General features: G+C 43.7%; 1 protein-coding gene across 1 annotated transcript in view; it reads left to right on the forward strand.

Annotated features, from left to right (window-relative positions):
• The first annotated feature begins 1,082 nt into the window (after window positions 1–1,082).
• The window catches only part of rasgrf2b (Ras protein-specific guanine nucleotide-releasing factor 2b), a 168,369-nt gene continuing 151,566 nt past the window's right edge, over window positions 1,083–17,885 (forward strand). The window contains 1 exon segment of the mRNA XM_029638509.2: window positions 1,083–1,752. Within this exon segment, the coding sequence (XP_029494369.2) occupies window positions 1,477–1,752 (276 nt within the window). The 5' untranslated portion in view covers window positions 1,083–1,476.

Genomic DNA, 17,885 nt, shown 5'->3' on the forward strand with positions numbered 1-17,885 from the left:
GGAGGACATCTTAGACGGTAAAGGATCCTGGACGTGGGAGGAGATCCAGGCCGGAATGGATCGCCTTCCATGGGAGCAGACGGAGGCAGCAAGGGAGGAACAACGTCGACACCGGGGTTAGCGACCTCGAAGCAACACACGGGGAGATTGGCAGAGTCAGGGCTTAGACCTGAGCCAAGTCCCCTTGATTACTGTGGGGAGTGTGTGACTGGTCAGGCACCGTGTTATGTGCACTGTGTCTCCAGCTTTGCTGCTGAACCCCTAACCAGAAGAAACACAATAAGGTTTCACCATCTTTGCTGCTGAACCCCTAATAATAATAAATAGCTGCAAGCAGCAATGCCAGGGTTCAAGCTGTAGACCACTTTGCTACCATTAGAACAAATTGGACACATCGCCCTAGGAGGAGCTACTTCTGCTCTCCTTACTAAATGTTGTCTTCTCCAGGACGGTTAAACCGATCGGCACCAAATTTGTTATATAGCATCTATGGATGCATATCTTTAAACGCAATATTTTCCATGACTCTTGCTCAAATGGAGATCCATAATAATAATAAAAACAATATGGCCGCAATAAGTCAATGAGCTTGCATTAATAACCTTTCCTGTCGAACAGAGCCACCATGCGGCCAAACTGAATCATATTTTACAGTTTAGCTAGACTCATATCCCTTAGCATTTGTGCCCAATTCCATCCCTTTGAGTAAAAATATCAAGAGATATAAACATGTGCCCGTTATAGTGCCGCCATGTCATTGATCTAAATGCTTAGATATGCTGAGTCTTGACAGTGTTTGGAACATGTGTACTAAAAATAGATTACATTAAAAACACCCAAGTGCTGGGTCAACACCGCATGAACATGAATAAAAACCAAATGAACCCATTTTTAGGTAAACCCAACATGGCTGCGTCAAAATAACCCAGCATGGGTAGTGTCCAATATTTAGCCAGCGCTGGGCTACCAAATAACACAATTAGATGTTTTTTTAACCCAGCATTTTTCTGTGGAGAGAGAGAGAGAGAGAGAGAGAGGGGCGGTGTCAAAGCCAATTGTTGCTGATCTAGGCGGTGATTCGACCACACTGTTTGTCCTCTCCAAGGCTTTCCCCCTCTGCTTTGCGAACAATAACCTTTCCATTTTCTGCATCTCATAACCTACTCTTTCCTCCATCTGGGATTTGGTCTACCTTTCTTTTCAACGTTTGGCAGATGTGAACATGGATCGTATCTGGGTTTATTAAGAAGTCGTTGACGGGGTCTCTCTCGAATATGAGTTTCCCCGCAAGAGCTCTCACTTTGGCGGGGCAACTTTCCCGTGCACCTCGGCGCTCAGCCTGGTGATGCTTTGCCTGGTGACCACTTTCCCTCTTCATTCACTGAAAGGGGAAGTTTAAACACACACCGGCGGATTTGGTCTCGCATTCAATAGCCTACACACGGTTTTATAAAAAACAAAAAGGAGTAAATTAAAATGCAGAAGAGTGTCAGGTTTAATGAGGGACACGCTCTGTTCCTCTCAGTCGTTGCGCGTAAGGAGGGTACCAAGCGCGGTTATTTGAGCAAGAAGACCACGGAGAACAGCAGGTGGCACGAGAAGTTCTTTGCGCTGTACCAAAACGTGTTTTTTTACTTTGAAAACGAGCAGAGTGTACGCCCCGCCGGGATTTACCTCTTGGAGGGCTGCACCTGTGAGAGCGTGCCTGTTCCGAAGGTCTCCACTGCGGGAAAGGAGACCCTCGACAAACAGGTGAGAGAGAGACTTACGCAATCTGTGTATCTGTCTGTGGCTGCCAAACTTTCCCGCTGCAGCCTAAACTCTGATACCGGTAATATGTTTTCAGAACAGCTGCCCAGAGCATTCAGTCAACGAGAAAGGGAGAGGTAATGCAGTCTAGTAAAGCAGACGATCAGAACAAGATAGGGTGGTGAAGTGGACGTTGAAAGGATCAGAGTGATGATGGCACTTAATTGGCTTCATGCAGTATTCAAAATGTCAATCCTATTTCCTACACCTCTTTCCTACACTATTCCTATAGTGTGAACAGTTCTCTTCCCACCCCTCTCATGTAGGCCTACACCCTGTGGTTTGGCAGCAAAATGTTATTTTCACTGATATGAAAATGACAGTTGCTGTCCACATTCAAATTTTCCTGTGTGTGAGTCATTTGAATGACATTTTCTGCATGCAGGGAAACCTGTTGAATGCGATCATATCATTGATTCATTTCAGGCTCTATCAAACATAAACAAATAATCTTATGGAATAGAGACAGTTGCTGTTGGAACTATATTTCAGTCACAAGCCATGGGTGCAGTATGTTATTAGATTTTGGCACTTATTATTGCCTTTATATCGATTCTGTTCCTGTTCTATGAGCCTTTGTGGTGACACACACACACATATTAAAGAGACAATTGAAAAAAGGAGAGAGAGAGGGATAGATGACAAAGGCTAGTGTTTAAAGCCTTGTGTAGGCCTGTGTCTCCTACAGAAAGCTTTTAAAGCCTTGTGTTGGGCTCAGTTAAAGTCTGTTTGTTTGTGTATGTGCATGTAGGGCAGAGTCATAAATGTCTATCTCTTTGCCCCTGGCTATAACCAGACATGATAACTCCTCCCTTTTGGCTCTGCACTGGTCCTAATTGGTTCTCCCCAGGCAAGAGCTGGACAACTATGGCTAAACTGAAGAGGAGAGAGTAGGATAGGAGAAAGGGAGGAGGAGAGAAGAGATGGAAAGAGGAGAGGATAGGACAGAGGGGGGTGGAGGAGAGAAGAAATGGAAAGAGGAGAGATATAAAATGTATTAGTCACATACACAGCAAGTACAAAAGTTGCATCGGAACTCTTTTGCGCTAGCTCCCTCAACAATGCAATACCTGAATCAATAATAACAATGAAAAGAGTCAAGTAAAAAAGAACAAGTACTAGAAGTAATAGAAGAGGTAGTATGCATAGTAATAATGGACTGTATTTACAAGTATGAAGTGGGTAGTGGAATCAATAGTACAGTTGAAGTCGGAGTTTTACATACCCTTAGGTTGGAGTCATTAAAACTTGTTTTTCAAAACTAACAAACTATAGTTTTGGAAAGTCGGTTAGGACATCTACTTTGTGTATGACAAGTCATTTTTCCAATGATTGTTTACAGACAGATTATTTCACTTATTCCAGTTCACAATTGCAGTGGGCCAGAAGTTTACATACACTAAGTTGACTGTGCCTTTAAACAGCTTGGAATATTCCAGAAAATGACATCATGTTTTTAGAAGCTTCTGATAGACTAATTGACATCATTTGAGTCAATTGGAGGTGTACATGTGGATGTATTTCAAGGCCTACCTTCAAACTCAGTGCCTCTTTGCTTGACATCATATGGAAATCAAAAGATATCAGCCAAAAAAGTGTAGACCTCCATAAGTCTGGTTCATCCTTGGGAGCAATTTCCAAATGCCTGAAGGTACCAAAAGTGCAAATCAATTTCAGAACAACAGCAAAGGACCTTGTGAAGATGCTGGAGGAAACTGGTACAAAAGTATCTATATCCACATTAAAACAAGTCCTATATCGACATAACCTGAAAGGCCGCTCAACAAGGAAGAAGCCACTGCACCAAAACTGCCTTAAAAAAAACAGACTACGGTTTGCAAATGCACATGAGATCATACTTTTTGGAGAAATGTCCTCTGGTCTGATGAAACAAAAATAGAACTGTTGGGCCATAATGACCATCGTTATGTTTGGAAGGAAAAGGGGGAGGCTTGCAAGCCAAAGAACTCCATCCCAACCGTGAAGCACGGGGTGGCAGCATCATGTTGTGGGGGTGCTTTGCTGCAGGAGGGACTGGTGCACTTCTAATCATGAGGAAAATTATGTAATTATATTGAAGCAACATCTAAAGACATCAGTCAGGAAGTTCAAGCTTGGTCGCAAATGGGTCTTCCAAATGGACAATGACCCCAAGCATACTTCCAAAGTTGTGGCAAAATGGACAACAACAAAGTCAAGGTATTGGAGTGGCCATCACAAAGCCCTGACCTCAATCCTATAGAAATGTTGTTTGCAGAACTGAAAAGTGTGTGCCAGCAAGGAGGCCTACAAACCTGACTCCGTTACACCAGCTCTGTCAGGAGGAATGGGCCAAAATTCAACCAACTTATTGTGGGAAGCTTGTGGAAGGGTACCTGAAACATCTAAACAATTTAAAGGCAATGCTACCAAATACTAATTGAGTGTATGTAAAGTTCTGACCCACTGGGAATGTGATGAAAGAAAAAATATCTGAAATAAATCATTATCTCAACTATTATTCTGACATTTCACATTCTTAAAATAAAGTTTTGATCCTAACTGACCTAAGACAGGGAATTTTTACTAGGATAAAAAAAACTGAGTTTAAATGTATTTGGCTAAGGTGTATGTAAACTTCCGACTTCAACTGTATATATTAGAACAGCAGCGTTGACTGTGTGTGTATGTGTGTGTAGGTTTGGATGTGTGGGTAGTCGGTGGAAATACTTTCTAAGGTGCATATATTCTCTCCGGTGCAAATGGTCTCTAAGGTGCAGGTCTGTGCAGGGGGACATCTAGGTTTAGGTTTTCAGCAGTCTGATGACCTGATGGTACTTCTTCTCTGAGCCTGTTGGTTCGAGACCTGATACTCCGATACCGCTTGCCAGATGGTAAGAGAGTTGCTCGGGTGACGGGAGTACTGGTTGATCTTTTGGGCCTTCCTCAAACACCGCCTGGTGTAGATGTCCTGGAGGGCAGGGAGCCCCCCCCCAGTGATTTATGACACATGACACATTTCTTCAGGCGCCTGGGATTGATTGGTGGTGGTGTGATTGGACTATGTCAGGTACTCTGTGATGTGCACGCCGAGGAACTTTACGCTTTTTACCCTCTCCACTGTAGCCCTGTCAATGACAATAGAGGCATGCTCCTCCCCCTGTTTCCTGTAGTCCACGATCAGCTCCTTGGTTTTTCTGACGTTGAGGGAGAGGCTGTTTCCCTGGCACCACTACAACAGGGCTTTGACCTCCTCCTTGTAGGCTGTTTTGTCACTGTTGCCGATCAGGCCCACCATCGTTGTGTCATCTGCAAACTTCATGATGGTGTTGGAGTCATGTTTGGCCATGCAGTCGGAATGGAGAATAACAATGGTCCAACGTATTTTTCCCCCGAGTGAGCCAAGAGATGTGTTGATGGAATTTCGGGAGATCTTTCCTTAGATTTATTTTGTTAAAGTCCCTGGCTACAACGAATGCGGCCTCAGGATATGCTGTTTCAAATTTGTTGAAAGTCCTGTGTAATTCTTTGAAAATGTACACAGCCGTGATTCAAACACCTGTGAATTTTCTGGGGAGATAATGTGGTCAGCATTTCATCGTGAGGTATTCCAGGTTAGGGGGACAGAAAGTCTTAAAAGTTTTTACATTTAGACAATCACACCATGAGTTGTTGATCATGAAACATACTCCTCCGCCTTTGTTCTTCCCTCAAAGTATTTTTTTTCCTGTCTGGCCGTTGTACAGAAAACCCTGCAGGCTGTACAGCCGTATCAAGTACCTCTCCCGTTAGCCAAGTCTCAGTAAAACAGATTACAGTTTACAATCTCTCTGGTAGGAAATCCGACTACTTTAGCAGGTAATATACAGTGGCTTGCGAAAGTATTCACCCCCTGTAACGATTGTCTTCCTCTTCTGATGAGGAATAAGATGGATCGGACCAATGCGCAGCGTGGTAAGTGTTCATGTTATATTTATTAGAACAGAAACACTAAACAAAATAACAAAGAGAGTGAAACGAAAACGAAACAGTCCTGTAAGGTGCAGAAACAGAAAACAGAAAACAACTACCCACAAATCATAGTGGGAAAACAGGCTACCTAAGTATGGTTCTCAATCAGAGACAACGATTGACAGCTGCCTCTGATTGGGAACCATACCAGGCCAAAACCAGAAATACAAAACATAGAACAAAAACATACTATGCCCACCCCAATTCACGCCCTGACCAAACTAAAATAGAGACATAAAAAAGGAACTAAGGACGTGACACCCCCATGGCATTTTTCCTATTTTGTTGCCTTATAACCTGGAATTGTATCATTTGATTTAAACAACATGCCTACCACTTTGAAGATGCAAAATATGTTTTATTGTGAAACAAACAAGAAATAAGACAAACAGAACTTGAGCGTGTATAACTATTCACCCCCCCCCCAAATTCAATACTTTGTAGAGCCATCTTTTGCAGCTATTACAGCTGCAAGTCTCTTGGGTAAGTCTTTATAAGCTTGGCACATCTAGCCACTGGGATTTTTGCCCATTCTTCAAGGCAAAGCTACTCCAGCTCCTTCAAGTTGGATGGGTTCTGCTGGTGTACAGCAATATTTAAGTCATACCACAGATTCTCAACTGGATTGAGGTCATAGCTTTGACTAGGCCATTCCAAGACATTTAAATGTTTCCCCTTAAACCACCCGAGTGTTCCTTTAGCAGTATGCTTAGGGTCATTGTCCTGCTGGAAGGTGAACCTCAGTCCCAGTTTCAAATCTCTGGAAGACTGAAGCAGGTTTCCCTCAATGATTTCCCTGTATTTAGCACCCTACATCAGTCCTTCAATTCTGACCAGTTTCCCAGTCCCTGCCAATGAAAAACATCCCCACAGCATGAGGCTGTCACTACCATGCTTCACTGTTGGGATGTTGTTCTCGGGGTGACAAGAGGTGTTGGGTTGGTGCCAGACATAGTTTTCCTTGATGGCCAAAAAGCTCAGTTTTATACTAATCTGACCAGAGTACCTTTTTCTATATGTTTGGGGAGTCTTCCACATGCCTTTTGGTGAACACCAAACGTGTTTGGTTATTTTTTCTTTATTAAGCAATGGCTTTTTCCTGGCCACTCTTCCGTAAAGCCCAGATCTGTGGAGTGTACGGATTAAAGTGGTCATATGGACAGATACTCCAATCTCTGCTGTGGAGCAGTGCAACTCCTTCAGGGTTGTCTTTGGTCTCTTTGTTACCTCTCTGATTAATGCCCTCCTTGCCTGGTCCGTGAGATTTGGTGGGCGGCCCTCTCTTGACAGGTTTGTTGTAGTGCCATATTCTTTCCATTTTTTAATAATGGATTTAATGGTGCTCTGTGGGATGTTCAAAGTATCTGATTTTTTTTTAGAACCCAACCCTGATCTGTACTTCTCCACAACTTTGTCCCTGACCTGTTTAGAGAGCTCCTTGGTCTTCATGATGCCGCTTGCTTAGTGGTGTTGCAGCCTCTGGGGCCTTTCAGAACAGGTGTATACAGTGCCTTGCGAAAGTATTCGGCCCCCTTGAACTTTGCGACCTTTTGCCACATTTCAGGCTTCAAACATAAAGATATAAAACTGTATTTTTTTGTGAAGAATCAACAACAAGTGGGACACAATCATGAAGTGGAACGACATTTATTGGATATTTCAAACTTTTTTTAACAAATCAAAAACTGAACAATTGGGCGTGCAAAATTATTCAGCCCCTTTACTTTCAGTGCAGCAAACTCTCTCCAGAAGTTCAGTGAGGATCTCTGAATGATCCAATGTTGACCTAAATGACTAATGATGATAAATACAATCCACCTGTGTGTAATCAAGTCTCCGTATAAATGCACCTGCACTGTGATAGTCTCAGAGGTCCGTTAAAAGCGCAGAGAGCATCATGAAGAACAAGGAACACACCAGGCAGGTCCGAGATACTGTTGTGAAGAAGTTTAAAGCCGGATTTGGATACAAAAAGATTTCCCAAGCTTTAAACATCCCAAGGAGCACTGTGCAAGCGATAATATTGAAATGGAAGGAGTATCAGACCACTGCAAATCTACCAAGACCTGGCCGTCCCTCTAAACTTTCAGCTCATACAAGGAGAAGACTGATCAGAGATGCAGCCAAGAGGCCCATGATCACTCTGGATGAACTGCAGAGATCTACAGCTGAGGTGGGAGACTCTGTCCATAGGACAACAATCAGTCATATATTGCACAAATCTGGCCTTTATGGAATAGTGGCAAGAAGAAAGCCATTTCTTAAAGATATCCATAAAAAGTGTTGTTTAAAGTTTGCCACAAGCCACCTGGGAGACACACCAAACATGTGGAAGAAGGTGCTCTGGTCAGATGAAACCAAAATGTAACTTTTTGGCAACAATGCAAAACGTTATGTTTGGCGTAAAAGCAACACAGCTCATCACCCTGAACACACCATCCCCACTGTCAAACATGGTGGTGGCAGCATCATGGTTTGGGCCTGCTTTTCTTCAGCAGGGACAGGGAAGATGGTTAAAATTGATGGGAAGATGGATGGAGCCAAATACAGGACCATTCTGGAAGAAAACCTGATGGAGTCTGCAAAAGACCTGAGACTGGGACGGAGATTTGTCTTCCAACAAGACAATGATCCAAAACATAAAGCAAAATCTACAATGGAATGGTTCAAAAATAAACATATCCAGGTGTTAGAATGGCCAAGTCAAAGTCCAGACCTGAATCCAATCGAGAATCTGTGGAAAGAACTGAAAACTGCTGTTCACAAATGCTCTCCATCCAACCTCACTGAGCTCGAGCTGTTTTGCAAGGAGGAATGGGAAAAAAATGTGGTCTCTCGATGTGCAAAACTGATAGAGACATACCCCAAGCGACTTACAGCTGTAATCGCAGCAAAAGGTGGCGCTACAAAGTATTAACTTAAGGGGGCTGAATAATTTTGCACGCCCAATTTTTCAGTTTTTGATTTGTTAAAAAAGTTTGAAATATCCAATAAATGTCGTTCCACTTCATGATTGTGTCCCACTTGTTGATTCTTCACAAAATAATACAGTTTTATATCTTTATGTTTGAAGCCTGAAATGTGGCAAAAGGTCGCAAAGTTCAAGGGGGCCGAATACTTTCGCAAGGCACTGTATATACTGAGATCATGTGACAGATCATGTGACACTTAGATTGCACACAGGTGTGCTTACTGGTTACACCAGATCTTAAGTAGGGGCTTCATAGCAAAGGGGGAGAATACATATGCACGCACCACTTTGCGTTTTTTATTTTTCTTATTAAATTTTTTGAAACAAGTTTTTTTTTTTTACCTTCACCAATTTTGAATATTTTGTGAATGTCCATTACATGAAATCCCCCCCAAAATCTATTTAAATTAAAGGTTGTAATGCAACAAAATAGGAAAAATGCCAAGGGGGGTGAATTTTTTAAATTTTATTTTAAAATTTCACTTTTATTTAACCAGGTAGGCAAGTTGAGAACAAGTTCTCATTTACAATTGCGACCTGGCCAAGGTAAAGCAAAGCAGTTCGACACATACAACAACACAGAGTTACACATGGAGTAAAACAAACATACAGTCAATAATACAGTAGAAAAATAAGTATATATTCAATGTGAGCAAATGAGGTGAGATAAGGGAGGTAAAGGCAAAAAAAAGGCCATGGTGGCGAAGTAAATACAATATAGCAAGTAAAACACTGGAATGGTAGATTTGCAGTGCAAGAATGTGCAAAGTAGAGATAGAAATAATGGGGTGCAAAGGAGCAAAATAAATAAATAAATACAGTAGGGGGAGAGGTAGTTGTTTGGGCTAAATTATAGATGGACTATGTACAGGTGCAGTAATACTTTTGCAAGGCATTGTACTAGCATTCTACTATTGTATCAGCATATCGATTGCGCAACCAGGGCTGGAAAAACCTTGGGTCATTGCTATTCTAACTTCCGCGACGCATATAAGGCCCTCTCCTTTCGGAAAAGCTGACCACGTCTCCATTTTGTTGATCCCTGCCTACAGACAGAAACTAAAACAAGAAGCTCCCGCGCTGAGGTCTGTTCAACGCTGGTCCGACCAATCTGATTCCACACTCCAAGACTGCTTCCATCACGTGGACTGGGATATGTTTCGTATTGCATCACACAACAACATTGACGAATCCGCTGATTCGGTGAGCGAGTTCATTAGAACGTGCGTTGAAGATGTCGTTCAAATAAGCTAAGCGTCAGTATAGAGACAAAGTAGAATCTCAATTCAACGGCTCAGACACAAGAGGTATGTGGCAGGGTCTACAGTCAATCACGGATTACAAAAAGAAAACCAGCCCCGTCACGGACCAGGATGTCTTGCTCCCAGGCAGACTAAATAACTTTTTAGCCCGCTTTGAGGACAATACAGTGCCACTGACACGGCCCGCAACCAAAACATGCGGACTCTCCTTCACTGCAGCCGACGTGAGGAAAACATTTAAATGTGTCAACCCTCGCAAGGCTGCAGGCCCAGACGGCATCCCCAGCCGCGCCCTCAGAGCATGCGCAGACTAGCTGGCTGGTATGTTTACGGACATATTCAATCAATCCCTAGGCTGTTGTTCCCACATGCTTCAAGAGGGCCACCATTGTTCCTGTTCCCAAGAAAGCTAAGGTAACTGAGCTAAACGATTACCGCCCCGTTGCACTCACTTCCGTCATCATGAAGTGCTTTGAGAGACTAGTCAAGGACCATATCACCTCCACCCTACCTGACACCCTAGACCCACTCCAATTTGCTTACCGCCCAAATAGGTCCACAGACGATGCAATCTCAACCACACTGCACACTGCCCTAACCCATCTGGACAAGAGGAATACCTATGTGAGAATGCTGTTCATCGACGACAGCTCGGCATTTAACACCATAGTAACCCTCCAAGCTCGTCATCAAGCTCGAGACCCTGGGTCTCGACCCCGCCCTGTGCAACTGGGTACTGGACTTCCTGACGGGCCGCCCCCAGGTGGTGAGGGTAGGCAACAACATCTCCACCCCGCTGATCCTCAACACTGGGTGCGTTCTGAGCCCTCTCCTGTACTCCCTGTTCACCCACGACTGCGTGGCCACGCACGCCTCCAACTCAATCATCAAGTTTGCGGACAACACAACTGTGGTAGGCTTGATTACCAACAATGACGAGACGGCCTACAGGGAGGAGGTGAGGGCCCTCGGAGTGTGGTGTCAGGAAAATAACCTCACACTCAACGTCAACAAAACTAAGGAGATGATTGTGGACTTCAGGAAACAGCAGAGGGAACACCCCCCTATCCACATCGATGGAACAGTAGTGGAGAGGGTAGTAAGTTTTAAGTTCCTCGGCGTACACATCACAGACAAACTGAATTGGTCCACCCACACAGACAGCATCGTGAAGAAGGCGCAGCAGCGCCTCTTCAACCTCAGGAGGCTGAAGAAATTCGGCTTGTCACCAAAAGCACTCACAAACTTCTACAGATGCACAATCGAGAGCATCCTGTCGGGCTGTATCACCGCCTGGTACGGCAACTGCTCCGCCCACAACCGTAAGGCTCTCCAGAGGGTAGTGAGGTCTGCACAACGCATCCCAGGGGGCAAACTACCTGCCCTCCAGGACACCTACACCACCCGATGTCACAGGAAGGCCATAAAGATCATCAAGGACAACAACCACCCGAGCCACTGCCTGTTCACCCCGCTATCATCCAGAAGGCGAGGTCAGTACAGGTGCATCAAAGCTGGGACCGAGAGACTGAAAAACAGCTTCTATCTCAAGGCCATCAGACTGTTAAACAGCCACCACTAACACTGAGTGGCTGCTGCCAACACACTGACTCAACTCCAGCCACTTTAATAATGGGAATTGATGGGAAATGATGTAAAATATATCACTAGCCACTTTAAACAATGCTACCTAATATAATGTTTACATACCCTACATTATTCATCTCATATGTATACGTATATACTGTACTCTATATCATCTACTGCATCTTTATGTAATACATGTATCACTAGCCACTTTAACTATGCCACTTTGTTTACATACTCATCTCATATGTATATACTGTACTCAATAGCATCTACTGTATCTTGCCTATGCCGCTCTGTACCATCACTCATTCATATATCTTTATGTACATATTTTTTTATCCCCTTACACTTGTGTCTATAAGGTAGTAGTTTTGGAATTGTTAGCTAGATTACTTGTTGGTTATTACTGCATTGTCGGAACTAGAAGCACAAGCATTTCACTACACTCGCATTAACATCTGCTAACCATGTGTATGTGACAAATAAAATTTGATTTGATTTAGCAAGTAATGTACATTATCAATAGTAGAAAACCAGTTAAGAATAGGGAAGTGGCAGAACACAGCTATGTAGACCACCTCAAGATAATAATGTAATATTCAATATCGGTAAGTTAGACTAAATATTAGCACTACACAATCTGGTGGGTAATTATCTTCAATCTGGATAACAACACAAAACAAATCATAAGACTAGAGAAATGTATCGACAAATATTACGAAAACAAGCAACACCCAAACATGACGGAGAGTAAGACAGGGGAACCTATTTCAAAACGAAAACATGACTCTTCTACAGACAGACGATTTAATATTTTCATCACCGGGAATGGTAAAGGTCGAAACCGATCTGTTAAAATCAATAAATGACAAACTATATTATATATTTTTTAACTAGTCAGTAAGGATATAAAGGGGTGTAAGGCAAGCCTCGAGATGAGTGACGAAAAAGCTGTGACATTGGAGAAAGACACAAACAAGCTAAAAGGGACAGTCAATAAGATTGAAACCTAAGTTAATGAATTTAAAAAGGAGAACATCGTTCTGAGAGAAGCCTTACCTGACATACAGACTAGATCCATGAGAGAGAATCTAGTACTTACAGGTATCCAAGAGAAAGAAGGAGAAGTTCCTGAATCTGTAGTTAGAGAGTTCCTCCTTACAAAGCTTCAGATTCCACGCGAAGCTATCGAAAAAATCCAACTCGAACGTGTACACCGCTTCGGACAGATAGGGCAGAGGTATGAACGCCCAATCGTTGCCAAATTTGCTTTCTTTACAGATAAAATAATGGTTAATAGCCTGGGTAAGCAGTAACCCATGGGGAGTGGGTCACACTCGCACATTCAGAGAGTATGCATATTATTGTGGCCCTGGTGGCACAAAATCAAAGGTCTGACTGCACGGAGATGCTTGGGAATATGGTCAGTACGGGGGACCATGTTGTGGGTGTTTTAGGGGAAGGGGGTATATCTGACCTCCATCATCTAGGACATGATAATGGTTTATCAAATCTCCCCATTTCTGCCCTTTTTTTGGCACAGTTTTTATTAGGCCTTCTTATACAGCTGCAACTGTATATGCATTCGTAAATCAAGACCTTTCTTTAGTTGGCTCTTGGATGGTGCAACTGTTGAGAATCTGAGTCTATGGTTGATGTGGGGGAAAGGGGTTGAATTTTTATTTATTATGGATCCCCATTAGCTGCCAAAGCAGCAGCTACTCTTCCTGGGGTCCAGCAAAATTAAGGCAGTTGATGCAGTTTTAGAAATATACAATCACAGATTTCACAACACACTGTGTGCCCTCAGGCCCCTACTCCACCACTACCACATACAGTGGGGAGAACAAGTATTTGATACACTGCTGATTTTGCAGGTTTTCCTACTTACTTACAAAGCATGAGGTCTGTAGTTTTTATCATAGGTACACTTCAACTGTGAGAGACGGAATCTAAAATCCAGAAAGTCTCATTGTATGATTTTTAAGTAATTAATTTGCATTTTATTGCATGACATAATTATTTGATACATCAGAAAAGCAGAACCTAATATTTGGTACAGAAACCTTTGTTTACAATTACAGAGATCATACGTTTCCCGTAGTTCTTGAACAGGTTTGCACACACTGCAGCAGGGATTTTGGCCCACTCCTCCATACAGACCTTCTCCAGATCCTTCAGGTTTCAGGGCTTGTTGGCCAAGATCTCGCGATACATGGCCCCATCCATCCTCTCCTCAATACGGTGCAGTCGTCCTGTCCCCTTTGCAGAAAAGCATCCCCAAAGAATGATGTTTCCACCTCCATGCTTCACGGTTGGGATGGTGTTCTTGGGGTTGTACTCATCCTTCTTCTTCCTCCAAACACGGCGAGTGGAGTTTAGACCAAAAAGCTCTATTTTTGTCTCATCAGACCACATGACCTTCTCCCATTCCTCCTCTGGATCATCCAGATGGTCATTGGCAAACTTCAGACGGGCCTGGACATGTGCTGGCTTTGAGCCAGGGGGACCTTGCGTGCGCTGCAGGATTTTAATCCATGACGGCGTAGTGTGTTACTAATGGTTTTCTTTGAGACTGTGGTCCCAGCTCTCTTCAGGTCATTGACCAGGTCCTGGGCTGATCTCTCACCTTCCTCATGATCATTGATGCCCCACGAGGTGAGATCTTGCAATGCAAATTCATTACTTAAAAATCATACAATGTGAATTTCTGGATTTTTGTTTTAGATTCCGTCTCTCACAGTTGAAGTGTACCTATGATAAAAATTACAGACCTCTACATGCTTGTAGGAAGACCTCTACATGTAAGTAGGAAAACCTGCAAAATCGGCAGTGTATCAAATACTTGTTCTACCCACTGTATGTGTATATGTATGAATGTTTATGTATACATACAGTTGAAGTCAGAAGGTAACATACACCTTAGCCAAATACATTTAAACTCAGTTGTTAACAATTCCTGACATTTAATCTTAGTAAAAATTCCCTGTATTAGGTCAGTTAGGATCATAACTTTATTTTAAGAATGTGAAATGTCAGAATTATAGTAGAGAGAATAATTTATTTCAGATCTTTTTTATTTCATCACATTCCCAGAGGGTCAGAAGTTTACATACACTCAATTAGTATATGGTAGCATTGCCTTTAAAATGCTTAACTTGGGTCAAATGTTTTGGGTAGCCTTCCACAATAAGTTGGGTGAATTTTTGGCCCATTCCTCCTGACAGAGCTGGTGTAACGGAGTCAGGTTTGTAGGCCTCCTTGCTCGCACATGCTTTTTCAGTTCTGCCCACACATTTTCTACAGGATTGAGGTCAGGACTTTGTGATGGCCACTCCAAAACCTTGATTTTGTTGTCCTTAAGCCATTTTGTCACAACTTTGTAAGTATGCTCCATTTGGAAGACCCATTTGCAACCAAGCTTTAACTTCCTGAATGATGTCTTGAGATGTTGCTTCAATATATCCACATAATTTTCCTACCTCATGATGCCATCTATTTTGTGAAGTGCACCAGTCCCTCCTGCAGCAAAGCACCCCCACAACATGATGCTGCCACCCCCGTGCGTCACGGTTGGGATGGTGTTCTTCGGCTTGCAAGCCTCCCCCTTTTTCCTCCAAACATAACGATGGTCATTATAGTCCAACAGTTCTATTTTTGTTTCATCAGACCAGAGGATATTTCTCCAAAAAGTATGATCTTTGTCTTTATGTGCAGTTGGAAACCGTAGTCTGGCTTTTTAATGTTGGTTTTGGAGCAGTGGCTTCTTCCTTGCTGAGCGGCCTTTCAGATTATGTCGATATAGGACTCGTTTTACTGTGTATATAGATACTTTTGTACCTGTTTCTTCCAGCATCTTCACAAGGTCCTTTGCCTGTGTTCCGGGATTGATTTGCACATTTCGTACCAAAGTACATTCATCTCTAGGAGACAGAATTCGTCTCCTTCCTGAATGTTATAACGTTTGCGTGGTCCCATGGTGTTTATACTTGCATACTTTTGCTTGTACAGATGAACGTGGTACCTTCAGGCGTTTGCATCTCAGTAGTCAAACACTTTTATCCTTCATATGCACTGTTACCTGACCAGGGCCCGGTTTCCCGATAGCGATGGAATTTAGTCTCACACGTTTTTTAACAGTGCATCTTTCCTACAACGGTCAAATATGTAACATGCGTTTCCTAAAACACCTTGCAGAGAGAACGGTCTCTAAGTGCATCATTGGAACATGTGTTGATACTGATAGGATCCAAAGAAAGGGAGCGCAGCTCTCGGATCAGCTTTCCCTATTCAAATCTTACCTTAAAATGATTATTTCACAATATTGACAACGGATTAGACGGATCAGCACCTGTAGAAATATTACTATCTAAATTAATTAAAACACTGATATGATTTAAATCACCCTTTGCTGGTAGGGTTGTTTTCTGTCCTGGGTGGGTGGTGAACAGGCTTAGGGTTGTTTTCTGTCCTGGGTGGGTGGTGTACAGGCTGGTAGGGTTGTTTTCTGTCCTGGGTGGGTGGTGTACAGGCTGGTAGGGTTGTTTTCTGTCCTGGGTGGGTGGTGAACAGGCTTAGGGTTGTTTTCTGTCCTGGGTGGGTGGTGTACAGGCTGGTAGGGTTGTTTTCTGTCCTAGGTGGGTGGTGTACAGGCTGGTAGGGTTGTTTTCTGTCCTGGGTGGGTGGTGTACAGGCTGGTAGGGTTGTTTTCTGTCCTGGGTGGGTGGTGTACAGGCTGGTAGGGTTGTTTTCTGTCCTGGGTGGGTGGTGTACAGGCTGGTAGGGTTGTTTTCTGTCCTGGGTGGGTAGTGTACAGGCTGGTAGGGTTGTTTTCTGTCCTGGGTGTGTGGTGTACAGGCTGGTAGGGTTGTTTTCTCTCCTGGGTGGGTGGTGTACAGGCTTAGGGTTGTTTTCTCTCCTGGGTGGGTGGTGTACAGGCTGGTAGGGTTGTTTTCTGTCCTGGGTGGGTGGTGAACAGGCTTAGGGTTGTTTTCTGTCCTGGGTGGGTGGTGTACAGGCTGGTAGGGTTGTTTTCTGTCCTGGGTGGGTGGTGTACAGGCTTAGGGTTGTTTTCTGTCCTGGGTGGGGGGTGTACAGGCTGGTAGGGTTGTTATCTGTCCTGGGTGGGTGGTGTACAGGCTTAGGGTTGTGTTCTGTCCTGGGTGGGTGGTGTACAGGCTGGTAGGGTTGTTTTCTGTCCTGGGTGGGTAGTGTACAGGCTGGTAGGGTTGTTTTCTGTCCTGGGTGGGTGGTGTACAGGCTGATAGGGTTGTTTTCTGTCCTGGTTGGATGGTGTACAGGCTGGTAGGGTTGTTTTCTGTCCTGGGTGGGTGGTGTACAGGCTGATAGGGTTGTTTTCTGTCCTGGGTGGGTTGTGTACAGGCTTAGGGTTGGGGATGACTCTGGACCTATACATTGGAGGGACTAGGTGTAGCGTAGCCAACAGGCGAACGGACTGCCTAGTAAACTACCTGCTGGAGCAGACAAAAATGGCAATGTGGAAGACTAGGAAACCTAAGATACAGGGAGCGGGGTGTGGTCTCGCCTGACATTGGAGCATGTACAGTGCATTCGGAAAGTATTCAGACCCCTTGACTATTTCTACATTTTGTTACGTTACATTCTTATTCTAAAATTGACATTTTTCTCATCAATCTACGCATAATGAATGGAGTCCACCTGTGGTAAATTCAAGTGATTGGACATGATTTGAAAAGGCACACACCTGTCTATATAACGGCCCACAGTTGACAGTGCATGTCAGAGCAAAAACCAGAGGACAGAGGTCGACAAAATTGTCCATAGAACTCCAAGACAGGATTGTGTCGAGGCACAGATCTGGGGAAGGTACCAAAACATTTCTGCAGCATTGAAGGTCCCCAAGAACACAGTGGCCTCCATCATTCTTAAATGGAAGAAGTTTGAAACCACCAAGACTCTTCCTAGAGTTGGCCGCCCAGCCAAACTGAGCAATCAGGGGAGAAGGGCATTGGTCAGGGAGTTGATGGTCACTCTGACAGAGCTCCAGAGTTCCTCTGTGGAAATGGGAGAAACTTTCCCGAAGGACAACCATCTCTGCAGCACTCCACCAATAAGACCTTTATGGTAGAGTAGCCAGATGGAAGCCACTCCTCGGTAAAAGGCACATGACAGCCCACTTGGAGTTTGCCAAAATGCACCTAAAGGACTCTCAGGTCTCTGGTCTGATGAAACCAAGATTGAACTCTTTGTTCTGAATGCCAAGTGTCACTTTTGGAGGAAAC

The sequence above is a fragment of the Oncorhynchus nerka genome, linkage group LG27, assembly GCF_034236695.1.
Source record: "Oncorhynchus nerka isolate Pitt River linkage group LG27, Oner_Uvic_2.0, whole genome shotgun sequence".
Classification (NCBI taxonomy): Eukaryota; Metazoa; Chordata; class Actinopteri; order Salmoniformes; family Salmonidae; genus Oncorhynchus; species Oncorhynchus nerka.